This window comes from Prionailurus bengalensis, chromosome E1, assembly GCF_016509475.1.
Source record: "Prionailurus bengalensis isolate Pbe53 chromosome E1, Fcat_Pben_1.1_paternal_pri, whole genome shotgun sequence".
Classification (NCBI taxonomy): Eukaryota; Metazoa; Chordata; class Mammalia; order Carnivora; family Felidae; genus Prionailurus; species Prionailurus bengalensis.
In genome coordinates this window covers 38399740-38424151 of record NC_057347.1, presented here as the reverse complement: position 1 = coordinate 38424151, position 24412 = coordinate 38399740, and the positions used below count along the sequence as shown (strand labels likewise).

The following is a 24412-nucleotide window of genomic DNA, read 5'->3' as shown; positions in this document are numbered from 1 at the left end:
TCTCCTCTGCCCCCACCACCAAGCATGGAGCGTACCCACTAGCTCTGCCATATTTAGCCCAGATGCAAGGCCTATTCCCAGAAGTGAGCATGGGGGGACACCAATGGGCTGGCCCCCACAAGGAAAGAGACGAAAAGTCTGGAACACAATTGAGCATTTATTGCAGCACTAACAGAGGATGCTGGGGGCCCCACTCTGCCTCTGCCTTCTTCACGTCCCCCTCACGCCAGTCTTCTCCAAGCCTCTTCTCAGAGCATTCCAGATCCCCTTAACACTTTTCCTCATCTTTCTCTGAAGCTGAAGCCTGGACCAGGGTCATTCCTCTCAGGGACCTCTTGTCCTCACCAGCATCTTTTGTCCCTTCTCCTGGGGCTGGGGGTACTCGGCTGTGCTGGCCCCCAGCTCTCTACCCTTAGTGTCCACTGTCTTTGCCCCCCTCCCTTTGGGAACTCAGGGGACCCAGGCATCCTGGCCTCTGGTTCCCTCCTCCCCTAGCCCCCAACTCTGGGCAAACTACAAAGCATCCATGGCCAGCAGCTGCCCTCCATGGTCCTAGCCAGGAAGGGCCCAGCCCACAGTGGGCACAGTGGAGCCCGAGTCACCGTCCCTCTCAGCCTCTCTGTGCTTCCTGGGACATGGAGCGGGACAGGGAGCGACGAAGGGCACCGGGCTTGCTGACAGGCACCACAGGGGGCAGCTGCTTGGTGATCTCGGCCACGTCCTGGCGCTCCACACACTGGCCCCCCAGGGCTGTCTCCAGTGCCAGCAGCTCCCGCAGCTGGAGGGGGGTGTCCTCGCGTTCCTCCTTGGCGGCACCCATCTTGGCGGGGGTGAAGATGGGCAGTGGCAGCACCCGCTGGTAGGGCAGCTGGTACTCCTGCAGCCCGCGGCCGAGGATGCCCATACGCATCACCAACCAGGGGGAACGCTGCACCAGCGCCTGGCACTGTCCCTGCCGGTGGTAGGTCTCATGCCGCTGGGTGTCCTCCTCGTGCAGAGAGCAACTGGGGAGGAGAGGGGAGGGGGGTACCCAGCTCCTGAAATCTGCTACCCTCCAGTCACGAGCTGGGTAGGGGGCTCCCTGGGGCTGCCAGGACTTGGGGTGCGGAAGGGGTGACTCCACTCTCCCCAGTGGGCCCTCTCCTTGTCCCTACCCCCAGAAACTTCTGCAGGGCTTTGTGCTCTGGCCTCCTGAGCCTCAGGAGGGGTGTTGTAGGGGAGAGGAGGAACTCCCAGCTGGCTGGCACTCACCCCTCCTCAGGCCGTGTGGACAGCGTCAGATCCTTCCATTCAGCCCAGAAGGCTTCTCGCCGCTCACAGTCCTCCTCGGACACCTGGCAGCTCAGCTCTGCGGTCGCCATGATCAGTGCTCACTCCCTCTCAGCTCTGCTCCTCCCAGGCCCTTTAAATAGCCCCCTCCTCCACCTCCTCCAGGGGCTATTTTCAGCCCCTCTGGCGTCAGATGCTATAAGCAGAGCCAAGGCTCACTGATGGGGGACTCTGGGCCCAGGGTGGGGGTTGGGGTACCTGGATTCCAGCTGCCCCCGCCGGGTCAGCAGTCAGCTTCCAAAGAGATCAAGATGCTCCAGAGGAGGGCAGAAGTCCTCAGAGTGACACCTCCAGGTGTCTGACACTCCTTTGACACTGTCTGAGACCAGGCACGTGCCCAGCCTCGTGCCACCTTGGCACTTGCCCTCTGCCCCACCCCTTTCCTCTTGCCCAGGGAAGACAGCAGCCTGTCTGTAAACAGAGCAGGAAATGGCAGGAATCGAGGCCCATTCTGGGCTCTGTACCAGGCCATCAGGTCCTACCCCCACTCCTCTCCTCTGCCTGGGATCAAGGGCATAGCCCCTGGCCATGCCCCTTGACAGGAAGGGACAGTGCAACCACATCCTCAGGTGTCTGCACCCAGAGTCCTGGTCCCCAACTGCCACCACCACACTGGCAGGAAATTACTTGGTTAATTCCATACCTGGGACCCTGGGCATGAACCTTTGCCAGAGGTTTTCCTTTCTCGTGGCCAGTGGTCAGAGAAGTGGCTTCCCAAGTCAGGCCAGTCAGGTCGTAAAGAGCAGATGTGGGTGGCCGCCCCTATCACCAACACCCCCAAGCAGGTGAGATGGGTATTCAGGGGCTCTGATGAGTGGTACAATCAGATCTGGCTCTAACTCCAACTCAGCCATAAACAGGCTGAGCATGGGGCAGTCCCTGCCCCTCTCTGGGCCTCGTTCTCTGGTCTCAACAGCCTGACCAGTTCTACTATGCCATCTGGGAGGGGCCTGGCTCTCCTTCAAGGGGAGCTGGATGGCTGCTGGGGAAGCCGAGCACCCAAGGGGAGCAACTCACGGTGCAGGAATATACGTGGCACAGAGCACAGGAGTGGGAGTGAGGAATGAGGGCATCACTGAGTGGACACAGCAAAGGGCACGGGAAGAGGCCACACAGGAGCAGAGGGCCTTGCCGGGACAGCACAGCGCCCAGCAGCTGGAGAGGCCCATGGGCACCCACCTGGGGCAGAACTGCACACTCCTGATTACCAAAGCAGCAGGCCTGATTCTCGTTTTCTTCTAATGACAGCCCCATGATCTAACGAGTCTCATTTTTACAAAGCAGGAAATGGAGGCTCAGAGAGGTAGATTTACCCAGGGTCACACACCTAACAAGGCCCAAGATAGTACCCTTCTGGCCGTATGCTAGTTGCCCCATGGGAAGCCTGCGGGCAGGGAGGGAGGAAGGAGGGCAGGTGTGGCAGTGGCCCCTGTTAGCCGCCCCCCCCTCCCCTCGGAGCTGACTCTATGCTGCCCCTAGTGAGTGCGCTGGGAGCGGATAGGGTAGGTGAGTGCAGCAAGACAGACCCAGGGAGACCTGAGATGCCTCGTTGACCCAGGAGCCCGGGCCCCACCCCAGGCCGGCTGTGGGAGCCCAAGGACAGTCAAGGCCTGCCATGCTTGCTGCTGGAGTCTCTCCTACCTCCCCCCAGATCCTGGGCAGGAGATTTTCCCCTGACTTTCCCTCAGAGGAGGCCTGGCTGGTGGGGGGGGGGGGGGCATTTTTCTGTGACCAATCATCTGTCCAGCTGGACCGGTCAGGAAAGTGGGGGTGTTCAGGAACTGAGTCCCCATTGGCTCCACACTCCCTCTGGTCCTGCAAGGGTGTGAGAGGGTGTTGTCCACAGTGCTGCACTTCTCTTCCTTCAGGAGGCCAGGCAGGAGGGGCTGCTTTTTCTTTTCTTTTTTTTTTTTTTTTGAGTTTGTTTTTAATAATTGGCTCAAATTACAAAGGTCCCCAAGGAACCCTGGGGGAGGGAGAGAAACTGGGAGTGGCAGAAGTTCACTGCCAGCACCCACCCCCCTACCTGCCACCCGCTCCCCAACAAGTGCATATGGAAAAAGGTCCCAGACCCTTTAAATAATCCTAAAAAACCGTGGTGAGAAAGCAGGCAGATGAAGGGGCTCCTGCACCTTAACACTGGCGCCAAGGCCCACCCTGACCTCTGTCCTGCTCAGGGCCGTGGCCCTCCCCCATCAAGTCTGAGGCTCCCATTCCAGATCCTGCCCCTGGCTAGGTAGGGGAGCGCAGGTATCTTCCTCCAGGAGGCAGGGACAGTCACTGTGTAAACATCAGCGGGACAGACCCCACTCGCCTCAGCAGCAGGGCCCTGGAGTCCAGATGCTTGACCTCACAACCTGCTCACAGCCATGGCTCCCAGGTCCAGTGAAGCTGAAGCACGGTGGAGGGTGGTAGCTTGGGGCCAAGGTGCTGCCACAGGAGGAAACCTCTTCCCGCTGCTTGAGGCCAGGTCTTCTGTGGGCAGCGGGAAGCTCCACTGGCCCCCTCTCTGGCTCTGAAGGCTGTGGTGACAGGACCCTGGCCTGCAGGGTGGCGAGGGGCATGGTTACGCCCGGGCGCCCAGCTCTCCGATGCGCTGCCGCAGGTGAAAGGCAAATTCAAACATGGTGGCTGCGAGGCTCTGGTGGATGAGGTACCGGGGCAGGCGGCCCTGCGGGGAGGTGGGAAGAAGTTCCAGGATGGCCTGTTTCGCAGCAGGGGCTCCCCTCTCAACAACATGCGCCAGTGGGGGGGGGGGTACCCTGGGCCAGAGCAGCAGGTGCAGGTGCAGCTCTGGAACACAGCCTAAGCCACCCTCTACCCCTCACCCCCGGCAGGAAGAACACGCTGTGCCGGGTCCTGGCACCAATCACACAAACAGACCTAGGAGGGGCTGGCTTGGCAGGCAGCCACTGCTCCTTGGGGCCTCTGGAGTCAGAGGTAAGGGAGGTACAGGCCCTCCAGCGACTCAGGACGAGACCATCTTGATCCTGCCCCAAATTTTAGCTTAAGGAGGCAGTGTAGGTGAGGCCTTGAGCAGGATGGGAGACCCCAACGTCCCCCACCAAAGTCCCCTCTACTGTACCCTAGCCAGCCTTGCAGCCTCAGCAACCCCACCTTGAGATCTGTATTAAGGATCCAGATGAAGGTGCAGACTCGGGGGTTACTGGCCGACTTGAGCACGATGAAGCCCCCAGGACCATTCTCTCCCCTAAGAGAAAAGCACCATTGGGGGGGAACCTTGGAGCCAGGCAAGGCCTCTGACCCCACTCCACACTCCATTCCTGGCCCATCCTGGACTGGGGTGAAAGAGGGAAGGAGGCTATTGGTCTAGCAACTGCCACTCTGCCTGAGCAGGGCCCAGAACGGGTGTCCCAGAGGCTACAGAATACAGCCCTCTACCCCACCAGGTGACACTTGAATCCTCCTGCAGCGTGCTGATGTTGTGCACCCCCAGTGGCAGTGGTCATTTTCTCTGTCCAGGGATTCTCGGTCAGCTCCGGCTGTGAGGGGTGGGCTGTGCTCGCATTTCTCACCCCTGCCCAACTCAGGGAGCAATGCGGTGGTGTCAGGAGGGGGTGCTCTGGGAGGGGGTGCCCTCCCTGGCAGTGGGCAGGGCATGTCCTGTCACCAGTCACTTCCCTCACAGCTCCACTGAGAACTCCCAAGCTCACTCCGCGTACAAGGAAGTCAGCACCCAGAGAGGAAATAAGCCTGTTCATCACCCAGGAGTCTGGTGTGCCAAACCTCATACTCCACCAACAGTGCTCTCTGTGGAAGCCCAGGAAAGATGGGGAGAGTGGAGAATCGGGGAGGAGGCCACCTGCAGCACTGGGGTCTAAGGATAGACAGCAGGAGAACTGGAGGATGCCTTGGAACAGGCAGCAGGAAGACTGAAACTCCTCTTCCTCTGGGGGCACTTCCGAGCACTCTGGGGACCGGCAAGGCAGCGGGGACCAACTCTACTCAGGTAGGAAGGTCAAGCTCCAGAACACAGAACCTTCTGCTCAGGTCACCCGGACCGGCGCGACCTCATGGCTCCCAGCTCCCTTCCCCCGGACTGGTCCCTATCCCCGGAGCTGCCCTCCAGCCTGGGTGGTGTACTTCCAGCCATTAATCGCCCCCCCCCCGCCCAGATTAGCAGGACTAGGGGCTGAGTGGGGCAAAGCCCAGCAGGACAGGGGATAGGAAGGCGGCCTCGGCAGGAGAAAGCACCCAGCTGTACACACTGTACCCTCCCCTGTCCTCACAGTCACCAGGGGAGGGGCCAGCTGGGGTGACCCTGGGCAAGGCAAGGCTCACCTGACATATTTGTGTGTAGGGGGCTTGGCGCAGTGGGTGGTGGCGATGCCCGACGACAGGTATCGGTCTCTGCGCCGCTCAATGCGCCGCACGTTCACGAAGTCCCTGGGGAGCAGGAGTGTTAGACTGGAAGCAGGGAGCCAAGCCCAAGATCCAAGGGCAAGAGGTCTGCCTTAGAGGAGGGGCTTGGTGGTGCTCACCTCGGGGAGACCACCCCGCCCGCGGCCCCCGAAGAGACATCGTAGGAGATGAGGGTGTTGTCCTCTACTCGCTGCAGGATCTAAAGGCCGTGAGGGGAGATGTGAAGTATGGCCCAGCCCAGAAAAATCCCAGTACCTCAGGGAACCCCCACACCAGCCTCCTCTCTGCCCAGGCCCTTTACGGAGAGCCACTTCCAGGCCCTGGGCTGGGCTTTCTCTGCATGCTCCCTCTCCATCTTCCTGACCCTCACCAGGAGGCACCGTTACCATCATACCCATTTTAAAGACCGGGATGCTGAGGCACAGAGCAGTTCATGACATGACCCAGGTCCCCTGGGGTAACTGGTCGTGCTGGGGTATGACCGCACCCTAATCTGCCGTGTTGCTCTGCCCCTGCCCTGAGAGGTAGCCAGGCCAGGCCCCCCGGTTCTTCGGCTCACCTGGCAGGCAGTCACCGTCTTGTTCCACAGCACCATCCTCTCGGGCTGCAGGATCACCTCCTGGTACACCAGTTCCGCTGGGCAGGGCAGGAAGGTCTGGGGCAGGGCGGGCAGAGGGCTGGGTGGCGCCAGATGTGCTTGGACACATCAGCCCCTCCCTCTTGGTGGAGAGAAACCTGCCAGAAGGCAGGAAGCCCCTTCTTAGAGCAGGAGGCTCCAGGACACTCCAGCACACCTGCTTCCCTCACTCACCTTCAGGATGAATGTCTTCCCATGAAAGGGAACCTCAATGGTATACACAGTGTCCCCATATTCCTGTGGGAGTGACAGAAGCGTGACAGGGAGGTGGGTGGAGGGCATGGGGGAGGGCACGGGGGGGTGGGCTACCGGCAAAAGAATGGGCGACAGGGCAGGTTTTTAACAGCTTAGGGTAGAAAACTCCGGGAGTTTGGGGACATTCAAGTAGCCACTAAAAACAGTGGTTCTGACAAATGTCCAGCAATGAGCAGAGTAAGGCTTTTGATATCAAGTTAAAGGACAGAAGCACAGCTACAGCCGTGTCTCCAGGCTGGCCAGGGCTGTTGAGAGGGACTGGCCAGAGAGAGGGACGGGGACGTGTCCCCCTTTTCCCAAGCTCCCTGCCATCTCTTCAGATAATGTTGTTTTGATCATGAAACAAAACACCAGACATAGGGCAGAAGCCTGGCTTCCCCTTCAAAGCCAGAGCTGAGTGAGGAGAGCAGCAGGGAGCTGAGGATGGGCGTGGGGCCACGAGCAGGGGGAGGGGGCAGTGGAAACATCCAACCCAGCCCAACCTCCTGCCAGGTGGTGACCCCAGGGCCCAGCCCCCACTCCTGATGCAGGAATACGGTTCCAAACTGTGCAATTCTGAGGGCTTCTCAGGCCTCAGAAAAGCAAGCAAAACTCTCAACACACATGAGCAGGTTAGGTGGGAGAGAAGTTTCTTACATTGTTCTTCTCAAACTTCCAGTTCTCCTCCTGGGCCAAGATCTGGTCCACCACCGCCATGGCCTCCTTGCCCTGATGGATGTACTCCCGTTCCTGGCCAGGGATGAAAGGCATGGAGGGGTCAGCCTGAGGCCCATACCCTACCTTGTTCGTGGCCAGTTCTTTCTCTAGATACTCCACACACATGGAGTCTGGGTGGTCTCTCGGGCCCTGTGGGGTCCCCCAGGTGCTGTGGCTGCTCGCCTCCGGGCCCCAGGTATGAGGCAGACCGGTGGGCCTGACTGACGGTGAGCCAGACACGCAGGTGCACGACGACCGGCATTCGGGCTGCCTGAGGTCCATGCTCTGCTGGGAAGGCCCCGCCCACCCTGGCTGAGCCCAGCACTGGCCCTTCTCCGAGGTGCCCACTCCAAAGGTCAGGCGAGGTGGGCAGCCAAATACCTGGGCAGAGAAGATTTTCTTCCCAAGGTCTTCATCTGATTCATTGTCAGACCCTGCAGAAAACAAGCACAGAGACATTAAGAAGGTGTGGGGACAGACTGTGGGGACATAGTGGGGTTCGGGCATAAGTGCAATGTTGCGGGGAGGACAGAAGTATGTGTAGAAGAAGGTTGCTCACTTTCCCCGGAGAGCCAACAGAAGGAACAGAAGGAACCCAGCCAACCCACTCCTCATAAAGACCCTCCCTGAAAGCAGTTCCCCATCCACCAGCCCTCACCTGCAAAGGATTCTGGGGGTGAATAGAACTGGCCCTCGGATAGAGCGCCAGAGAAGAGCAGGGGTCCTCGGGCGACAGCAGCCTGGGCAGCAAGATACCCTGGGGGAGCAGACATGGGCAGCCATTGTCCCAAAACAAGGGCAGTCATGCCTTAGCAGCCTGGGGTCCCCCCAACTCCACGCTCATCTTTAGGCTCTTGGAGGCTGTTCAGAGCTGGCAAGATAGCTCAGAACTGGCTCTCATGCCTGAAAGTCTCCTCTCTTAGGGCTATGATGACCCTCACTGCACCCCTTCCCCCAGCACTCACATCGCTCCTCCTCAGCCTCCTGTGGTAGGACTTTGAAGTCAAGGAACCAGGTCTCCAACCAGGCAAGGACAAAGGAGACGATAGGGAGCAGGTAGCCGAATGCCCCTTTGCTGAGCAGCTGTGGAAGGACGGGGCTGAGCTCCACGGTAGGGGGGTCGCCCAAAGCCCAGAGTCCCCTCTTGGGGCTAGTAACTCTGGCATACACCCCATTCCTGGACCAGCTGCTTGGGGACCTCTGCGGCACACACCTCTGAGACAGATTAATGAATTCTGCAGCAGGATAAACTGAGGTTAGGCTGGCAGAAGGACTTTTTGTTCTTGGGGTTGTAGAGGGGCAGGTGGAAGAAGCCAGTGATGAGGATCCCTTGGAACTATCAAAGGACAGGATTCCCCCTCACCCCACCCTGACAACAGAGACAGACACCCAAAATCAGAGAAAGGGTCCCTTCTTAGGAGAAGCCCATCCCCCAGGCTAGAAACCCACCAGACCAGCCAGACCCCTGAGCCACTAACCTCAGAGAGGATGACCTTGACAATGAGGAATGCACTGGACACCAGTGTGGTGACCTGCCCAGGGGAGGAAGGAGGGAGAGAGGGCAAACAGGCTGGGGGGTGAGTCCTCCTCCACACCATCCCTTGCACCAGCCCCACCAGAGCCTGAAAGCTGCGGGGAAAGTGGCGTCTTACCGCAATCACCCACCAGTGCCGGAGCCTCAGCACAGCATAGCCCAGGAGCAGTCCCGAGAAGCGGAAGAAGGCCAGAACCTGGTTGGGGGCGGGGGGGAGGGGGGCAGGACACAAGCCATCACAGGCAAGCCACTGCCCTTCCCCCTGCCCAAGGCTGACCTCCCCCAGGTTCCCTCTACATGGGCATGCATGCCGTGGCAGAGAATGGTTGAGTCAGTGTTTCTCTGGGGACGACTTGGATGTGACCTTCTTAGACAGGGGTCTACTCTTCCCCTTTACGCTTGGGGCTCTCTGAAGGGAGAGCCTTGTTTAGGAACTTTCTGAATATTGAGAGCTCCCTGAGGATGGGAGCCAAGTCTCCTTGCTCAGATTAGGGTGTGTGTTGCAGAGAGAAGAGAAGCCAGCCAGGGAGTCCTGTCCCTGTGTCATCTCTGCCCCCAGGACCCCCTAAGTCCACTCACAAAGATGTCAAAGAAGGAAGTTTTAAAGTTGTAGTGGATGATCTCCTGCTCCAGGTTCTTCTGGATGCCTGTGTTGGTCTGGAAGAGGGAGATATGAACAGCTCTACAGGCAGAAACAAGTCCCCAGGGGTGCCCTCACCTCTGAGGATGGGGAGGAGACAGGGGGAGTGTGGAACCTGGAGATGCTGAGCCACTGCCCAAGGAGGGCCCCGAAACACCAAGGGAGCTCAGCCAAACTAACATCATTCATTCCTCCAAGCACCAGGCAACCTAGATAGGCAGGGCCTGGCTCCAGCAACGACATTCGAGGGCACAGTGCGCAGGGAGGGGGAGTCTTGGAGGCTCCAGGGCTGTGTAGGGGAGGCTACTGGCCCTGTGCAGGCAGGTAGGGCTGGTAGACTGGGCGCTGGGAGCCTGCCTCTCACAGAATCTCATCTCCCTCTCACCATTATGGGGCTCCATCTTCCCAGGCAACCATCCATCTGGGGCGGTGGGGAACGGGGGTGAGCAGCGGTGTCAGACGGAGCCCCAGGTGGCAAATCAACTGATTAGGTTTGTGCTTAATGGGCAAAATCCATCATGGTGCTGGAGAGGATGCCCAGCAACGGAGACGGGAGTGAGCAGACTTGTCCTCACCCCTGTCCCTGCCCTAGTCACCCACACATTTTCAAGGGGAATCCTGATACTTTGGCTGGGGAGGGAGAGGATGTGGATGGACACTGAGAGCCAGACCACAGCCCAACTTCTCAGGAGGAATGGGGTGCCAGCCCCCTGGAGGACAGAGGACAGAAGGGGACTCCGGGGAGTGGAACCCAAGAGCCTGGAAGGTGAAGACCCTTCATGACCACCTAGACTGGAGTTCCTAATCTCTGGCAGATGATCCAAATTGAAGTAGGGAGGCTTATTAAAGATACAGATGTTCAGGCCACTGAATCTCAGATTTAGCTGAGCATCTGGAATTTTCATACAGTTCCCAGGTGACTCTGATGCTTAGAGCAGGAGCCAGTAGTCTGGGCAGCCGCCTCAATAACACCTGAAGGCCCCTACACGTCTCCACCATGTGCCTCTACCTCAAGACCACCCTGAGCCTCATGGAGTCTCACACACCACCCCTCACACCTGACACCCCACCCAACCCCACCCCAGCTTGGTCTTCCTCTTCCTCCTCAGACTGCTCCCTCTTGGGCCCCATAGCCCCTCTGACCCCTAACAGTCGCCGTCCCTCACAGCTCTCCCTCTGCCTGGGCACGCGCAGAAGCTGAGGGCATCCTGACCCGGGGGACCTGAGTTCCAGCCCCTGCCAGTCTCTGGCTACGAGACCTCGCATGGGTGTTGCAACCCTCCTGGGGTCCTTACATCCAACGCGCAACACGGAGTCTGTTAGAAAACTAAAAATATATATGCTCTAAACCAGGAAAATAAAACTACAAAACCGAAAATTATCCCATTTTTAAATAAGTGTCTTCCAAGTGAAACATTACGGCTAACTCCACTAATGGTTACAGTCCAGCATTCTGAACTTTTCATTATGTTTGAAAACAATTTTGAGATTAGATTTTTTTTCTTGTTCTGCAAGAATTCCCAAGTATGTATAATGACTGCTGAGCTATTATAGCCAGTACATCTAGGTGATTTCAAAAGTAAAATTACAAAAAAATTTTTGGCTGTTTTCCGGAAAAAAAAAAAATATTTTGAATGAAGGCTGTGGGTGAATTTTAGTGCTTGCTTTGATGCTGGATGGGACCTTCAAAAAGAAGAATGCCTAAGACCTCAGAAGCTCTTCAAATGGCTCTGGACCTTGCTGGCCTCTGCTTTTTCATTGGCAGGATGGTCCTTAAGGTCCCCCAGGGCTCAATCTTGTTGAAGGTGCCAGTTCATCTCTGTGCACAAAGGACAGTCACCCTCAGAGCCCTCCACCTCCACACGCCCAGAATCATATTTGTCCTCTCCACCCGTAAACCAGCCCCTTCCCCAAACTCCTCACTTCTATCAACAGTCATCCTTTTTCTGTCACTGAGCCTGAGACCTGGAGAAAGGGCACCTGCCATCCTGAACTCTGACCCATTCTGCAGAAGGAAAACAAGGGAAGGCTCAGAGAGGCAGAGTCCCCTGCTGAGGTCCCACAGTGAATACAGAGGAGGAGCCAGGACTGACTGAGCCTGGGATGCTTTGCTCCCACAGCTCCTGCCTCTGTGGTTAGGGCCTGCTCTACCCTGTTGGTGCCTGGAGATCAGGTCCCACAAAGCTGGCCAAGCACTGCCCAGGGGGAGGAGGGTAAGGACCCGGCACTGAGAGGCAGCTCCATCTCTAGGCTGCTAAATGGCATCTCACCAGCCGGGAGAGGCCAAACTGGGGGGCACTGGAGGAGTGTCCAAAATGGAGAAAGAGAGAGCTAGGAACCATTGAGAACTGGGAGTTTTTACTGGTTTGTTCCCCCACCGTACCCCCTGCCTTCAGCACAGTGCCTAGGATACAACAGGGCTTTGAAAAATGTTTGTTGAATGAATGAATGAATGAATGAATGAATGGAGCAAGAGAGCAACATAGCACAAAAAAAGGACAAAGGTTTCAATAGTCCAACCAGAGTCCACTGGGCTGTCTCCTCCTTTCTCAAGAGTGTCCACTAGAGGGCAGGTTGGCACGGAGGTCCAGAGTGTGAACTCTGCAGCCTGAGGGTCTGGGTTCAAACGCTGCCCTCCTTCGCATACTTGCCGAGAGAGCCTAGACAAATGACTCAAGCCCTCTGAGCTCCCAGCTATTCTGATCTTCCTGTTCTTCATCTTACCTGGAAATCTGTCCTGCCAGAGAGGCAACCCTCCCAGACAGCTGGTGCAGCAGCTAAGGCTCGGATGACCCCCGCCCCAGCCTTGGCCCCACTCACGTTCAGTTCAATGATCCAGAGCAGGGAGATGAAGAGCAGGTCGAAGGTGACAAAGAGACAGAAGGTGCGGCGGACATCAGAGATGGCTCGGCGCTTCTCTGGAGGTGGGGGGAGGAAGTGGGAGGAGAGGCCCTGGGAGTGGGACAGTGATGAGCTGAGGGAGGCCACGGCCGGCAGGCTGCGCTCCAAGTCACGGGCCAGCTCCCCAGACAGTCTGTTCATCCTGGTGGGCCCCCACCTCAAGGTGGGGAAGGCGGGGCCTCAGCTGCAAGGCTGGGGAGAAGCAGGGCAGCTGGGTCAGGTCACGCGTGTCTCGTGTCAGGGGCGTGGAGGTCCCATTAACCTCCTTCATCCCTTCACACACAGCCCCAGGGACCCCGTTTGCTCCCAAACACATCTGCCCCCTCTCACATCTCAACCCCCTAGCAGCCCAAGGCCCTTCCAGCCCAAATTCTCTCCTGCAGCCCCACTTCTGGGCTGGAGGGGTTTGAGCATCCCTCTCTCTCGGCCCTCCTCACCAACCCCCGGTAAAGCCCAGCGGCCCCACGGTTCACCCTTGGAGGGCTCTGGGGTCCTCCCCGCTGCTTGAGGGCACAGCCTGCTCCTGCCAAGCCCAGCCCTGTGGTTCAGCCTCCGGTCCTGTCAACAGCCTCTCGGCCTGCCCCCACCCCCAGGAGAAGAGGGCCCCAAGCTCTGTTCTTTGTTTGCCAAGCACAAAGCCACATTCCCTCCCAGCAGCCAGCCCTACCCTCCCACCCCCTAATCCATGGCAACTGGGAGGGACTTCCTAGAGCAGTGTCTCCGTCTCCGAGTGCTCTGCACTGGGACAGCGGGTATGGAGAAAGGACATCTTGGTCCCTTCTCTCTAGCTCCGCCCCGCCACCCCCATGTCAGGCCCAACACCATCCTCTGGCCTGGCCATTACAACTAGCCTAGCGGGCGAGTCTCCAGGCTGCCTCTCTCACCCTGTAACAACACTTCTTGCACAGCCAGAGAAAGGCTTTCCAAACACTGATCATACCCTGCCATTCCCCGAGCCCTCCAGTCCAGGCCCTGCCAGCTCTTCCAACGGCTCCTCGCACAAGGCAGGCAGGGCTCACCCCCAGCGCCACCCTGGCCTTCTTTTAGGTCCCTCCATGTGGCAGCCTGGTCCTGCCTGGGGCCTTGGACCTAGCTCTCCCTTCCCCGGTCCTTCCAAGAAGCAGCTCAAAAGTCCTCTCCTCAGAGCCCGCACCCTCCTGCCCCCAGTCACAGTGTCTTGTCCTGTTACGGGGCTTCACATTCTTCCCTCTGTGAACTCGTCACTACCCAAAATAGTCTTATTGTTTTACAAACCCTACAGGTACGGGGCTTTCACCTGACTGGTAATTGCTGTCTCCTGGCGCCCAGCACGATGCCTGGCACCTAGTGGATGCTGGACTGGCTGCTGAACAAATGGGGGCTCCAGGGGGTCTCCTGGTCCTCAGCTCCATGCTACGCAGCAGAGAAATGGGGCAAATCCTGAAGAGGGGAAGAGCCAGCCACTGCCCGAGGCTAGGCCAGAGCTCCACTGCCTACAGAACACTGTGCCCTCGGTTGTGTTTCATGCTCACACGGGGCAGGATGGGTCCTTCCACATTACAGGTAAGGCAGCCAAGACTGAAGGGTGAATGGACCCACCCCTTACCTGTCTGTGAGACCATGGAGCTGAAATTCTTATGAATGCTAGAGGCAGAGGGCCTCGGAGCACTCCCTCCCTGCCACACGGCCCCCAGACCCAAGGTCTCTACTCCACCACCGTGCTGGCAAGGAGCCTGAAGAGGTCCTGTTGCCTGGGCAGGGCGCACAGCATGGCCGGGGCCTTACACTTCTGCTGCTCCATCAGAGTCTCCCTGAATCTTCTCTCATGCCAGCACCAGGGGGCAGGTTTGGGGGCCAGCGAGAGGGGAACCCTAGATATTGGTCTCTGATCCTGGGACGGCAAGATCTAACCAGTCTCCCCCTAATCTGTTATCATTTCATACCTTTGTTATGTCTACTACTGGCCGGGGCCCTCAATCTATCAGGTTCCAAACAAGCTCCCCATTTGCGACAGGGAGGAGACTCTGACCAAGCCAGTTTGTCCATCCCTCTGCCTCTGCACAAGCCCCAATGGACAGGAGCTGACTGTTCTCAGCAGAGGCACCCGGCCCAAGGCCACCCCTAATACCACACTACTGGGGTTGCCGTGCCCAGCTCATCTGGTACTGAAGGAAAGCTGGGCCTAGCTCTGGCAGGACGCAGTAAGAGAGGGATGTGACAGGCCGCCGGCAATGACACCTATCCCCAACATCCATCCACCGGACCTGGTGCCAGACGGAATGCTCAGCGCATCTCTCACCATGACAGGGCCGCAGCTCCAGGGCAGGTGACATTTCCTGGTGTCTAATAGCCCTCTTGTCTGCTGCCAGACCTGTCTCCATCTCTCTTCCTCCTTCCTTCCTGTCTCTCTCATAAACTACTTTTCTGTTTTTGTGTCTCTGTGCCAGCCCCCATCTCCCCACTTCATGTCTATCTTTCTGGGTCTTCCTAAGTCTCTCCCCTCTCTCTCCACCACCATCACCTCAGTCTCCCTTGAAAGTCTCCCTTTCCACCTGTGTGTGTGTGTGTGTGTGTGTGTGTGTGTGTGTGTGTGTGTGTCTCGTCTTCCCTATCTGCTCCTCTCCCTCTTCTTGAGTCACTGCAGGGTGCTGTGGCTTCCCTATTCCCAGCTGCTCCCGAGTCTGTCTGGCATCCCCCCGGCTTTCTCCCTCCCTCCCTGGGGACAGGACTCGGGTGGTGGCAGCGTGGTGTGAGATGCCACTGGAGCGGCAACAGCACCGACACTCACACACGCAGACATCCTTGTTGAAGCAAGAGACACAGATGGGGGAGAGCACAGGTGTTGGGGGAGGCCGGAAGAGCTGCAGACACAGGGGAGTGTGGGAGCCACGCACGGGGCCTCTGAAGCAGGGCTGGGGGCAGCCGGCCAAGAGGCAGAGACAGGGGGCTTCTACATCACCCTCCCCTACGAAAGCTGCTCAGAGTCCAAAGTAGAGCAGAAGGAGCACCAGTCGGGAATGAGGACCTGAGCCCCACTCTTGGGACAGCCATTGACCCCGAGTAACTGAGCAAGTCCTCACAAGCCCCTGCTGCGTTACCTGGGGGAAAAAGTCAGTGATTTTTTTAAACCCCCTTCTTCAAGCAAGAGAAACTTAAGAAAAAAAGAAAAAAGAAAAGAAAACCCTACTTGGAACCTTAATAAACAAAAAAGATAAAAACAGACTGTTACAGGTCCTGCCACAGAAGGTGCCACAGACAGCCTCACTTGGCAGCCTTTCCTGGGTCACCCTGGAGGCACCTCCTTGGGCGCAGTTTGAAAACCGCCCACTCAGATGACTTCAAAAGATCTTTGAGCTCCGTCAGACTGCCTGCCAGTCCAAGAGGTGAAAACCATCTTGGCCTGGAACTGCCCTTAACGGTCCCCAAAGCACTGTTCTCTGCCCCCCTGGCCCTGCGGGTGGAAGGTGGCAGCTGCGAGCGGAACAGTGAGGCCTGGCCTCCCCCACACCGCCGAGCCCACGTCCTGATGAGGGGGAGGCAGGAATGAGTGCTGTGGGCCAGAGACAGCACGGCTGCCGCCCAGGCCCATGGGAGCAGCAGCCCCTGCCGAGCCCAGCCTCCAAGGTCCACCTCTGCTGTCCTTGCTCCCTGCCCCGCCCACGTGCCTGCACAGGTGTCTGGAGTGGAGCGGCACGTTATGGCGTGAAGAAGTCCGTCCGGGACGGACAGAGCAGACTTGACACTCACCCATTGTGTTTTAGGGGAAGCGGAGCTGCTATGGCTTGGGCACGGGGGCAAGGAAATGGGAGGCTTCATCATCCCCGGTAAGGGAAGGAGGGGTGAGGGGAAGAGGCAGGCCACTGGGCACAGTGGATTACTCCAGTTCTTGCAGCTCCTGAGGCAAAGGGGAGGGGCAGGCACGGCCCCCAGGGCCTGCCAGGCCTTCTCTTACCCTAGGAAATGCCAGTATTGGCCAGACTGAACGAGGAGCTTTTGGGTAGGGTCCCAGACTCAGGACAGACAACGGCAGGCAGCTGACATCATGGAAAGAAAGCTGGACCCTGAGGTCAGGGTTCAAATCTCAGTCTGCCTTTAGAAGCTGTGCAACCTGGAGCAAACGTAACCGTCCTGACACTCCGTTTCTTCAGCTGCGTTAAATAAAGGCAATGTTAATATATTTAATGCCTTAGAACTATATCCTAAAATGATTCAAATGGTAGATTTTATGTTATGTCTATTTTACCACAATAAAAAAAAGCAACGATAATTACTACCTAGTCCTAGGGCTGGCATTTCTAGAAGTGTCAGAAGTATGGTACGTGCTTGGTCAGTGGTGGCTGAGACAGAACAAGTAGCTGGCAAGGTCGTTCAGGTAAGAGGAAAAGTGGGGGGGGGGGGGGGGGGGGGAGGGTGCTTATACACTACAGCGACATGCAATGAAATCACCCAAAAGGCCTGGGTTCAAATGTGAGCTCTACAAGTCCTCTCAAAGGTGACCCAGAGCAAGCTCTCTTAAGCCTAAAGTCTGGGTCCCCTACCTGTGCATAGAATGGGCCAAGTCATTCCAGCTCCAGGCAAAGGTGAACTCCCAGGCTGGGGGTGGGGGTAGGAAGCGGGGGACTGTCCTTGCTCCCTGCACAGGCTCTCTGAGGAAGTGCCAGTGGTGCCCAGTCCCCCCTGCAGTTCCAAGCTCCGTCCCTTCAGTCACCCCCAGATCCCCATTTCCATAGCTCTTAGGGGACAGAGGCACAGATGAGGTCCTTGCCAGCTCTCAGTCACAGCCCAGACTACAAGCTCCAGCCACCTCTCTGCAGCTCGAAACCCGGACTGCCTGCAGTTCCTGGCTGGCGTTTCCTGGCCAAGGCAAGTCTTCAATTTGAGCAATGCCACTTATTCACTGTACAAGCCTCAGAGGCTACATCTGGAAACTGGGGACAATGGTCTTGACCCTGGGCTATCGGGGGCATCAAAGGACACAGTGATGCACATGAAGTGCCCAGAACGGTGTCTGGCTCCACAGAGTAAATGCTCATTAGACGTTAGCCACTGCCACCACTGCCATCTGAGTTTCCTTGCCCTTTCCCAAGCCCTGACCTCCAACAGTGGCCTGGCCAAGCTGTACCAGGCCCAGTGAGAGCTTATTCCACAAAGCTATGCTCTGTGGCCCCAGGGAAGGAAGACCAAGTCTCATCTCTATCCAGAAACGACCCACATTTCTGGGCAGTGTGGCTTCTCCAAACCTTCTCTTGAGGCCGATGGGACAGTGGACACAGGCTCTCAACACCTCCCTCACCCCATATTCCTCAGGAAATATGAGCACTAGCCCCCACTGGCCACGGAGGCTTCCCAGTGGAGTCCCTTTCTCCATACAAATCAGGAGGAATCAGTAAGGCTGAGAAAGGACTGGACTCCAAGCTTAGAGAAGTTTCAAACCCTGGACTCCGGCTTTACTACCCCGGACTTCTCTGCGCCTTAGTTTTCTCCTATGTGAAGTGGGGATAACAACAGCACCTACTTCTTACAGGTATTAAAAGGATTACATGACTTGTTCAATGCAATGGCCTAGGACAATGCCTGACACAGAAAGATCACTGCATAAGGATTAACTAGTATGACATCCCTGCCTCTTCTTTAGAGGAAGACAGTCTTGAGCTCTGACAGCCTCCATGAGATGGCTTTAAGCCGGAACTGGGGCTGTTCTGGGTCAAGTTCCCCATGTAATGCCCAGGTTAGTGGAGAATCCATAGACAGGCAGGAGGCCAAGGCTCTGGGTGTGGAAGAGAGTTGCCCTAGCCTGTGTCCTGCCACTGGCCAGCCTGGGAGGGAGCTGGTTCAGGGAGGCCAGGATAGCAGATCAAACAGGACTGCAGACTATCCTGATGAGCCAGCACATAAGAAATAAATCTGGCCTAGCACTGGCCTGTGATGGCACCCTGCAGCCACCCCTCCTTTACTCGTCACACTCCCCACCAGGAGCTGTAAAGATGAGGAGTTGGAGGAGGCAGAAGGTTGCAGAGGCCTGCCCACAGTCCCCCAGCCAGGATGGGGTAGAGCTGACCCCGGGGTCTCTGCTGGCCGGGAAGCCAGGTGTCAAAAGACCCCGAAGAACTTTATGGCCAACCAGTGAGGGCTTGTGGAGAACCCGGCACCCTCCCCTCCACATCCAAACCATCAGCAAATCCTATTGGCTCTTCCTTCAAAATCCATCCAGTATCTGCCCACTGTTCACCACTACCACTACTGTCACCCTGTCCTAACCATCACCCCTCATCTGCCACAGCTTCCTGACCACTTCCTTGTCCTCATCCCAGGTCTCTTCTCAACACAGCAGCCAGAGGGATCGTGGTAAAAGTCAGACCAGACCTCCCCAATGCCCCAAACCTTTGATGGCTTCCAGTTCACCCTGAGTAAAGGCCAAAGTCTCCATCCTGGCCTACAAGTTCCCTCTTCCCCTGGTCTATTCCCCTGAACCCTCTGGTCCAGCCACACTGGCCCCTCTCTGTTCCTTGGATACCTCAAGCATGCTCGCACCCCAGAATCCTTGCACCTGCTGTCCTGTCTGAAGCTCCTCCCCTATAGCCCCCACCCTTCATCCTCTTACCCTAATTTACTCTTCTTCACAGCGCTTATCACCCTAGACATGTTCTAGGTTTACTGGTCTGGGTTCACTGCCTGTCTCCTCCCACCAGAATACAAACTGCACAAGGGCAGAAACTCTCCATACTTTGCTCAATGCTGTGTGCCCAGCACCCAGAATGGCACCAGGCTCACAGAAGATATTCAGGAAACGTGCTGAACAGCTATTTACACCTTTCCCTACAGGGGTGTGAGCACAGGTGCACAGGTACACAGTCACACCCAGCCCTGAAGGAGCAGCCCCTTCTGGTCCAGACTGTTTCTCCTGGAGCTGGACTCCACCCTCTGCTGGTGTCTCACCCCACTTAAGAGTCCAGGCACCCTCTCCACCAGCAGGCAAGGGGAACTGGCACCCTGGACACCAACTTTCAGGGAAAAGGCTGGAGGTGAGCTAAGTTCCTTGGATAGTAAAGGTCAAGAAGAAAGGATGTGCTCCCTTAGAAAGACTCCAGTCCTCCTCTCTTGCTATGGGGGTTGATCCCTGTCCCCTTCCCCTGACACTTTCCTGACCACTGGCTGCTCCCAGGACACACCATGGCCGGCAGGTCTCCCTTCCGTGTTTTCTCATTCTGGAATGACCTCACCCCTGGGCTTTCCCACCCCAGCTCTCCCTCACCCTCCAGGCTTCCCCAACCCCAGCTCTCAGGACTCTGGTTCAGTACTTTCCTTATCAAACAGCTAGACTTGAGCCTCAAAGTCATTTTTCTTGAATGCTTTAGGCCTGGGTCACAGTGTTTTGCCATGGTACATGTCTAAGAAGTTAACGGATCTGTGGGTCTGTAATGCCCACCCTGGAACAGGTGAAAGGGCATGAGTCTGGGGACTGAGCATCAGACCTGGAGTCAAAAGCCCAAGGCCATTCTTGGGGCACCTGAGTGGCTCAGTCAGTTGAGCGTCTGACCCTTGATTTCAGCTCAGGTCTTGATCCCAGGGTCATTAGATCAAGTCCTGCCTCGGGCTCTGTACTGTGCATGGAGCCTGCTTAAGATTCTCTCTCCCTCTCCCTCCCTCCCTCTCTCTCTCTCTCTCTCTCGCTCTCGCTCTCGCTCTCTTTCTCTCTCTCGGGGAGCCTGAGTGGCTCAGTCAGTTGAGTGTCTGGCTTCAGCTCAAGATCTTACGGTTGACAGGTTCGAGTCCCGCATTGGGCTCTGTGCTGACAGCTGGGAGCCTAGAGCCTGCTTTGGATTCTGCGTCTCCCTCTTTCTCTGCCCCTCCCCCACTCATGCTCTGTCTCTCTCTGTCTCAAAAATAAATATTAAATTTTAAAAAATGAAAAAAAAAAAAAAAAGATTCTCTCTCACCTCCTCTGCGCCTCTCCCCTGCTTGCTCATGCTCTCAAGGAAAAAAAAAAAAAAAGCCCAAAGCCATTCTTCATTAGGCTGTGAGCCCTTGAGTAAATCACTCAGTCTCTCTAAACCTCAGTTTCCTCATCTATAAAATGGGGATAGTATAGAGACCACTTCACAGAGGTACTGAAAGGATTAGAAATAACACACGCAAAGTGTCTATGCTTAATTAACAGCAGCTATTACTACTACTAGGAGCCATGAGACAGTGTTAGAGGCAGGGTCCTGGGCCAGGCATGTACACACGGCACTCTGCCCAGACTGAGTGTCCCATCTGTGCTGCTGGATGGAAGGATGAGCCTGGCCGCAGAGAGCTGACCCAGGATGGCACATATTAGGCTCTACTGTACTTCAGGGCTCAGTGGCCTGTGCCATCAGCCCTGGCACAGTTGGCTTATTGGCCCCCACTCTGTCCCACCACTAGAGAGTTTGCGAAGTTTTCTAGAGAAGGAAGAGTTTAAGGAGAGGAGGACACAAACCAGGCTCCATTTCTCCTTTCCTTCTGGGGAAGTGGAAAGGGGAAGAGTCAGGCCAAAACAGAAACTACATTCATCACTTTACAGTGCCCCCTCCAGCCCGGACATTCTGATGGTACACTTTACTGGAAAACCTTAGCAGGCTAAGATCTACTCAGCTGTCCTGCCCCGTCCACATGCCCTGGCCTACTCAGGGGCTGGTGAGTCAGGCCCTACCACACCCTTAGTGCTACTGGATAAAACTTGGGAGCTAATGAGGTCAAGTTCTCAAGGTCAGCCTGGAAAGGGCCAGTCATCTTCCGGGAGAGATCTCAGTCCTATCAGTCCACTCAAGGGAAGGTCCTACAGGCAGAAAGGTATTCAGCACAGACCCCTCCCAGCACCAGCTCTGACCAGACAAAAGCCAGGGTCAGCCTTTCCCTCTCCAGAAAAGGTTCACAGGGATACACAACTGGTCAGATGGGATGCCTTGCTTGTCCCCTGTCCTATAGACACGGCAGCTGCCCCTTTGGGGGCTGGGACCTGGAGGCAGCTTCTCAGAGACAGCTGTAGACCTGGAGTCAAGAGACAGTTCTTGAAGTTCCTGCTGAGTGACTTCCCCTGAGTCTCAGCTTCCTCATCTGTTAAATGGAGCCAACAGTCTCTACCACTCAATGGAACAAGTATGAGCTGCCAAATACACAGGACTTTTGGTCTCGCCCACACCTCCTCCCCAGTTTGGTGTGCAAGAGCTCAGTCTAATGCAGCATATGAACTGAGAACCTATAACATGCCAGATACTGTGCTAGTCCCTGGAGATGTTTAGGGGTTCTGGGTCTGGTGAGAGAGGCTAACATAAATAAAACACGGTGCCATACTGTAATCAGCACTTTCAGTGAGGAACAAACAATGGACTGTGGGCTCTCAGAGAAGCATCTGACCCAGGTTGGAGTGGGTGAGGTTGGGAAAGCCACAAAGAGAGGAGCCATCTGACCCAGGCCTTGAAGAATCCGCATCTACCAACCACAGGCAAGGAAGATGAGTATTCCAGGTAGGCAAAGGCCCAGACTCAGGTCTAAAGCATAGGCCCAGCCCACAGGCTTTCAAGCTGACTACCCCAGGGGGCCTGCCCCAAACACCAGGCACCAGGCCTTCACACCTCTCCTGGGCGTGGTCCCCACAGGCTCCTAAATCCAGGAGACACTTCTTCGTGGTCAAGCAAGAACAGGAATCCCCAACCTCAGCAGAGGAGGCTGCCTCTGCCCTCTTGCCCACCTTAGCCCTCCCCCTGAAAGGGAGCCAGGTGCCCATTCTCTGAGTCCACCCTGGTCTCTACCTCCCTTTGGTAATTTCATCCTCTTGCTCTAAGGTCCCTCACTAATTGTCTGCTCCTCTGGGAAGCCATTCTTGGCCCTCCTCCCCATGGGTTCCCAGAGCTCTGTGTACATTTCTCTAGAATTAATGCTTGCCATGTAACAGTCATTCACTTCCCGAGTCATTTCCTGAGCAGACTAACATCAGGTCTGGGTTTTTTCCATTCTTGAATCCTCACTCAATAAATCCAGATCCTGCCCCCAATGCCCTCCACCCCAGCATTTTATTTATTGACAAAAGGCCAGGCTTTGGAGTTCTGGGACAGAATGAGAAGTAAGCCACATCAACTGTTCTCAAGCAATTTAAGAAATTAAAAATGATAACCACCGCTCTAGAATGTTCTTATATAAGCAGTAACGGTTAAGGTTTATTTATTGAGCATTCACATGCTATTTTAAGCTCTACACATAATTTCATTTAATCCTCACGGTAACTCTATGAGGTAGGCACACTGCTATCTCCATTTTACAAATTAGGAAACTGGGGCGCTTTCTTCATCTAAGTCATAAAATAGTGTCAGAACCCACAAGGTCTGATTCGAGAGTCTGTTTGCTCAACCACTGTTCCACTACGGACAGGGTGTTGTAGGGACACAGGGGGTTGGTGTTAAGTCTTGGACAGGGTAGATGGAAGGAAGTCTACCTAGAGGTGGTACTGTCTGAGCTGAGCACTGAGAAGGACAAGTAGAAGGTAGCCTGGCAGAGAAGAGAAGGGGCTTCCCAGACAGAGGGGCTGGTGTGCAAAGGCAAGGAGACACAAAATTGCAAGGTGTGGGCAGGCAGCTGCATGTTATTGGACTTTAGGGTGCACATAGGAGACTGGCAGGAAAGAGGTCAGAACCCAGAGAGCTCTGTAAATAGTGCTAGGGAATCAGCCTTTCCCCCACAGCAATGAGAAGCCAACAAAGGGTTTTAAGCAAGGAAGTAACACTATGAGACTTGTGTTTTAAAAGGATCACAAGAGTTAGTTTGGAGTCTGGGTTGCAGGCAGCCACGACTGGAGGTTGCTAGCAAGCCACTGCGGTTATCCTGGTGACAAACACATCAAGGTGGTCACAGAAGAGATGGAGGCCCAGGATCAGGTTTGAAGCATGTTCAGGAAGTTGGCCGGACTGGGTCACCCCACTGATGTGGGAATTGAGGGAGAAGAGGAACCGTAAGATAATTTCCCGTTTCTCGCTGGGATGGGATGGCAGAGGAAGAACGCGCTTGCAGGGAAGGAGACCAGTTGAAGTGAGCTCCAGCCGAAGTGGAGCTGTCCAACTGGTAGCTGGATGGCCAAGTCTGGGGCGCCAAGGAGGGGCTGCGCTGAAGAAAGAAGTCGATCTGAGCGCCTGTTGGGCCTTTAGGTGGTGTAAAGCTGAAGCCATGAGAGTGGATGAGACCATCAAAATTCAGTGTATAGTGGGGGCTAGGCAGGAGAAGAGAATGTGAAACGGTACTTCTGTCAGAACAGTAGGAAGAAAATAAGGAGATGCTGACGCGGAGGACGCCAAAGGGGGCGGGGTGTCAATTATATCAATTAGGAACGAGTGTCACTGGTGTTATGCACCTCTAAGAACTCAAGAAAGATTCTTTAAAGGGCCCTTTTGATGTCAGTTAGGAAGTCATACACTGCCGTTTTCAAAGGAAGTTGGGGTAGACCGGATGACAGCGAGACGCATACCTGCTGGAATGTATATTTTCTTCCGCTTTCAAAGACCCTGACCCCTGCCCACATCCAACTCCTGCCCCCTAAAACCCAGATTTCGTCCCTCGCCCCTCCCTTCACAGTGGAGAGCGAGGCTCGGGAGGACAATCGCGGACGCCCTCCCCGGGCGCTCTCGGGTGGGCGGGGCCGAGGAGGGTCGGCGTCGGAGCCCCCAGAACCCCGCGTGGGGCGGAGCGAGGCCGAGCAGAGGAAGGGGGCGGAACCTGGGACGCCGAGGGTGTGGGAAGGGTCGGACGGAACCAACAACGGACACTAGGCAGAGAGGTGGAATCCGCTGGCAAGACACAGCCCTCGTACCACCCGACCCCAGTGACCTCCCCCGGACCCACCTGCTCCATGTCAGCCACCGACCGTGCTCCTCCAGCCCCAGCCGCAGCCAACCCCGCAGCCCGGGCCGGGCCTCCGAGCGGAACAGGATCTCCCGGCGGTGGCGCCGCTTCCGCCGCTGAGCCCGCCCCACAGAGCGAACAGGGACGTGCGTAGACGTGCAGCCCCGCCCCTTCGCCTCAGTCTCCGCCCCCAAGCCCTGGGGCCCTG

The 24412-nt window shown here is 56.5% G+C and overlaps 2 protein-coding genes across 3 annotated transcripts; both read right to left on the bottom strand.

Annotated features, from left to right (window-relative positions):
• Positions 1-137: 137 nt before the first annotated feature.
• Positions 138-1562, bottom strand: LOC122485479 (titin-cap). The gene is made up of 2 exons (XM_043584308.1): positions 1252-1562; positions 138-1004 (listed from the first exon to the last, which is right to left on the bottom strand). Exons 1-2 carry the CDS (start codon positions 1359-1361, stop codon positions 611-613), a joined length of 504 nt encoding a protein of 167 aa, XP_043440243.1. The 5' UTR covers positions 1362-1562; the 3' UTR covers positions 138-610.
• A 1668-nt stretch (positions 1563-3230) lies between these two features.
• STARD3 (StAR related lipid transfer domain containing 3) lies at positions 3231-24347 on the bottom strand. 2 transcript variants are annotated; one of them, XM_043584299.1, is made up of 15 exons: positions 24205-24347; positions 12295-12567; positions 9414-9491; positions 8953-9030; positions 8779-8832; positions 8266-8383; positions 7959-8057; positions 7682-7734; positions 7241-7333; positions 6524-6586; positions 6272-6367; positions 5832-5911; positions 5632-5736; positions 4447-4540; positions 3231-4000 (listed from the first exon to the last, which is right to left on the bottom strand). In XM_043584299.1, the coding sequence occupies exons 2-15, from the start codon at positions 12514-12516 to the stop codon at positions 3896-3898; spliced, it is 1338 nt and encodes a 445-aa protein (XP_043440234.1). In that variant the 5' UTR covers positions 12517-12567; positions 24205-24347; the 3' UTR covers positions 3231-3895. The 2 variants fall into 2 exon arrangements, with proteins under 2 accessions (XP_043440234.1, XP_043440235.1); XM_043584300.1 differs by lacking the exon at positions 9414-9491 and having other exon boundaries at positions 24205-24337.
• Positions 24348-24412: the final 65 nt, after the last annotated feature.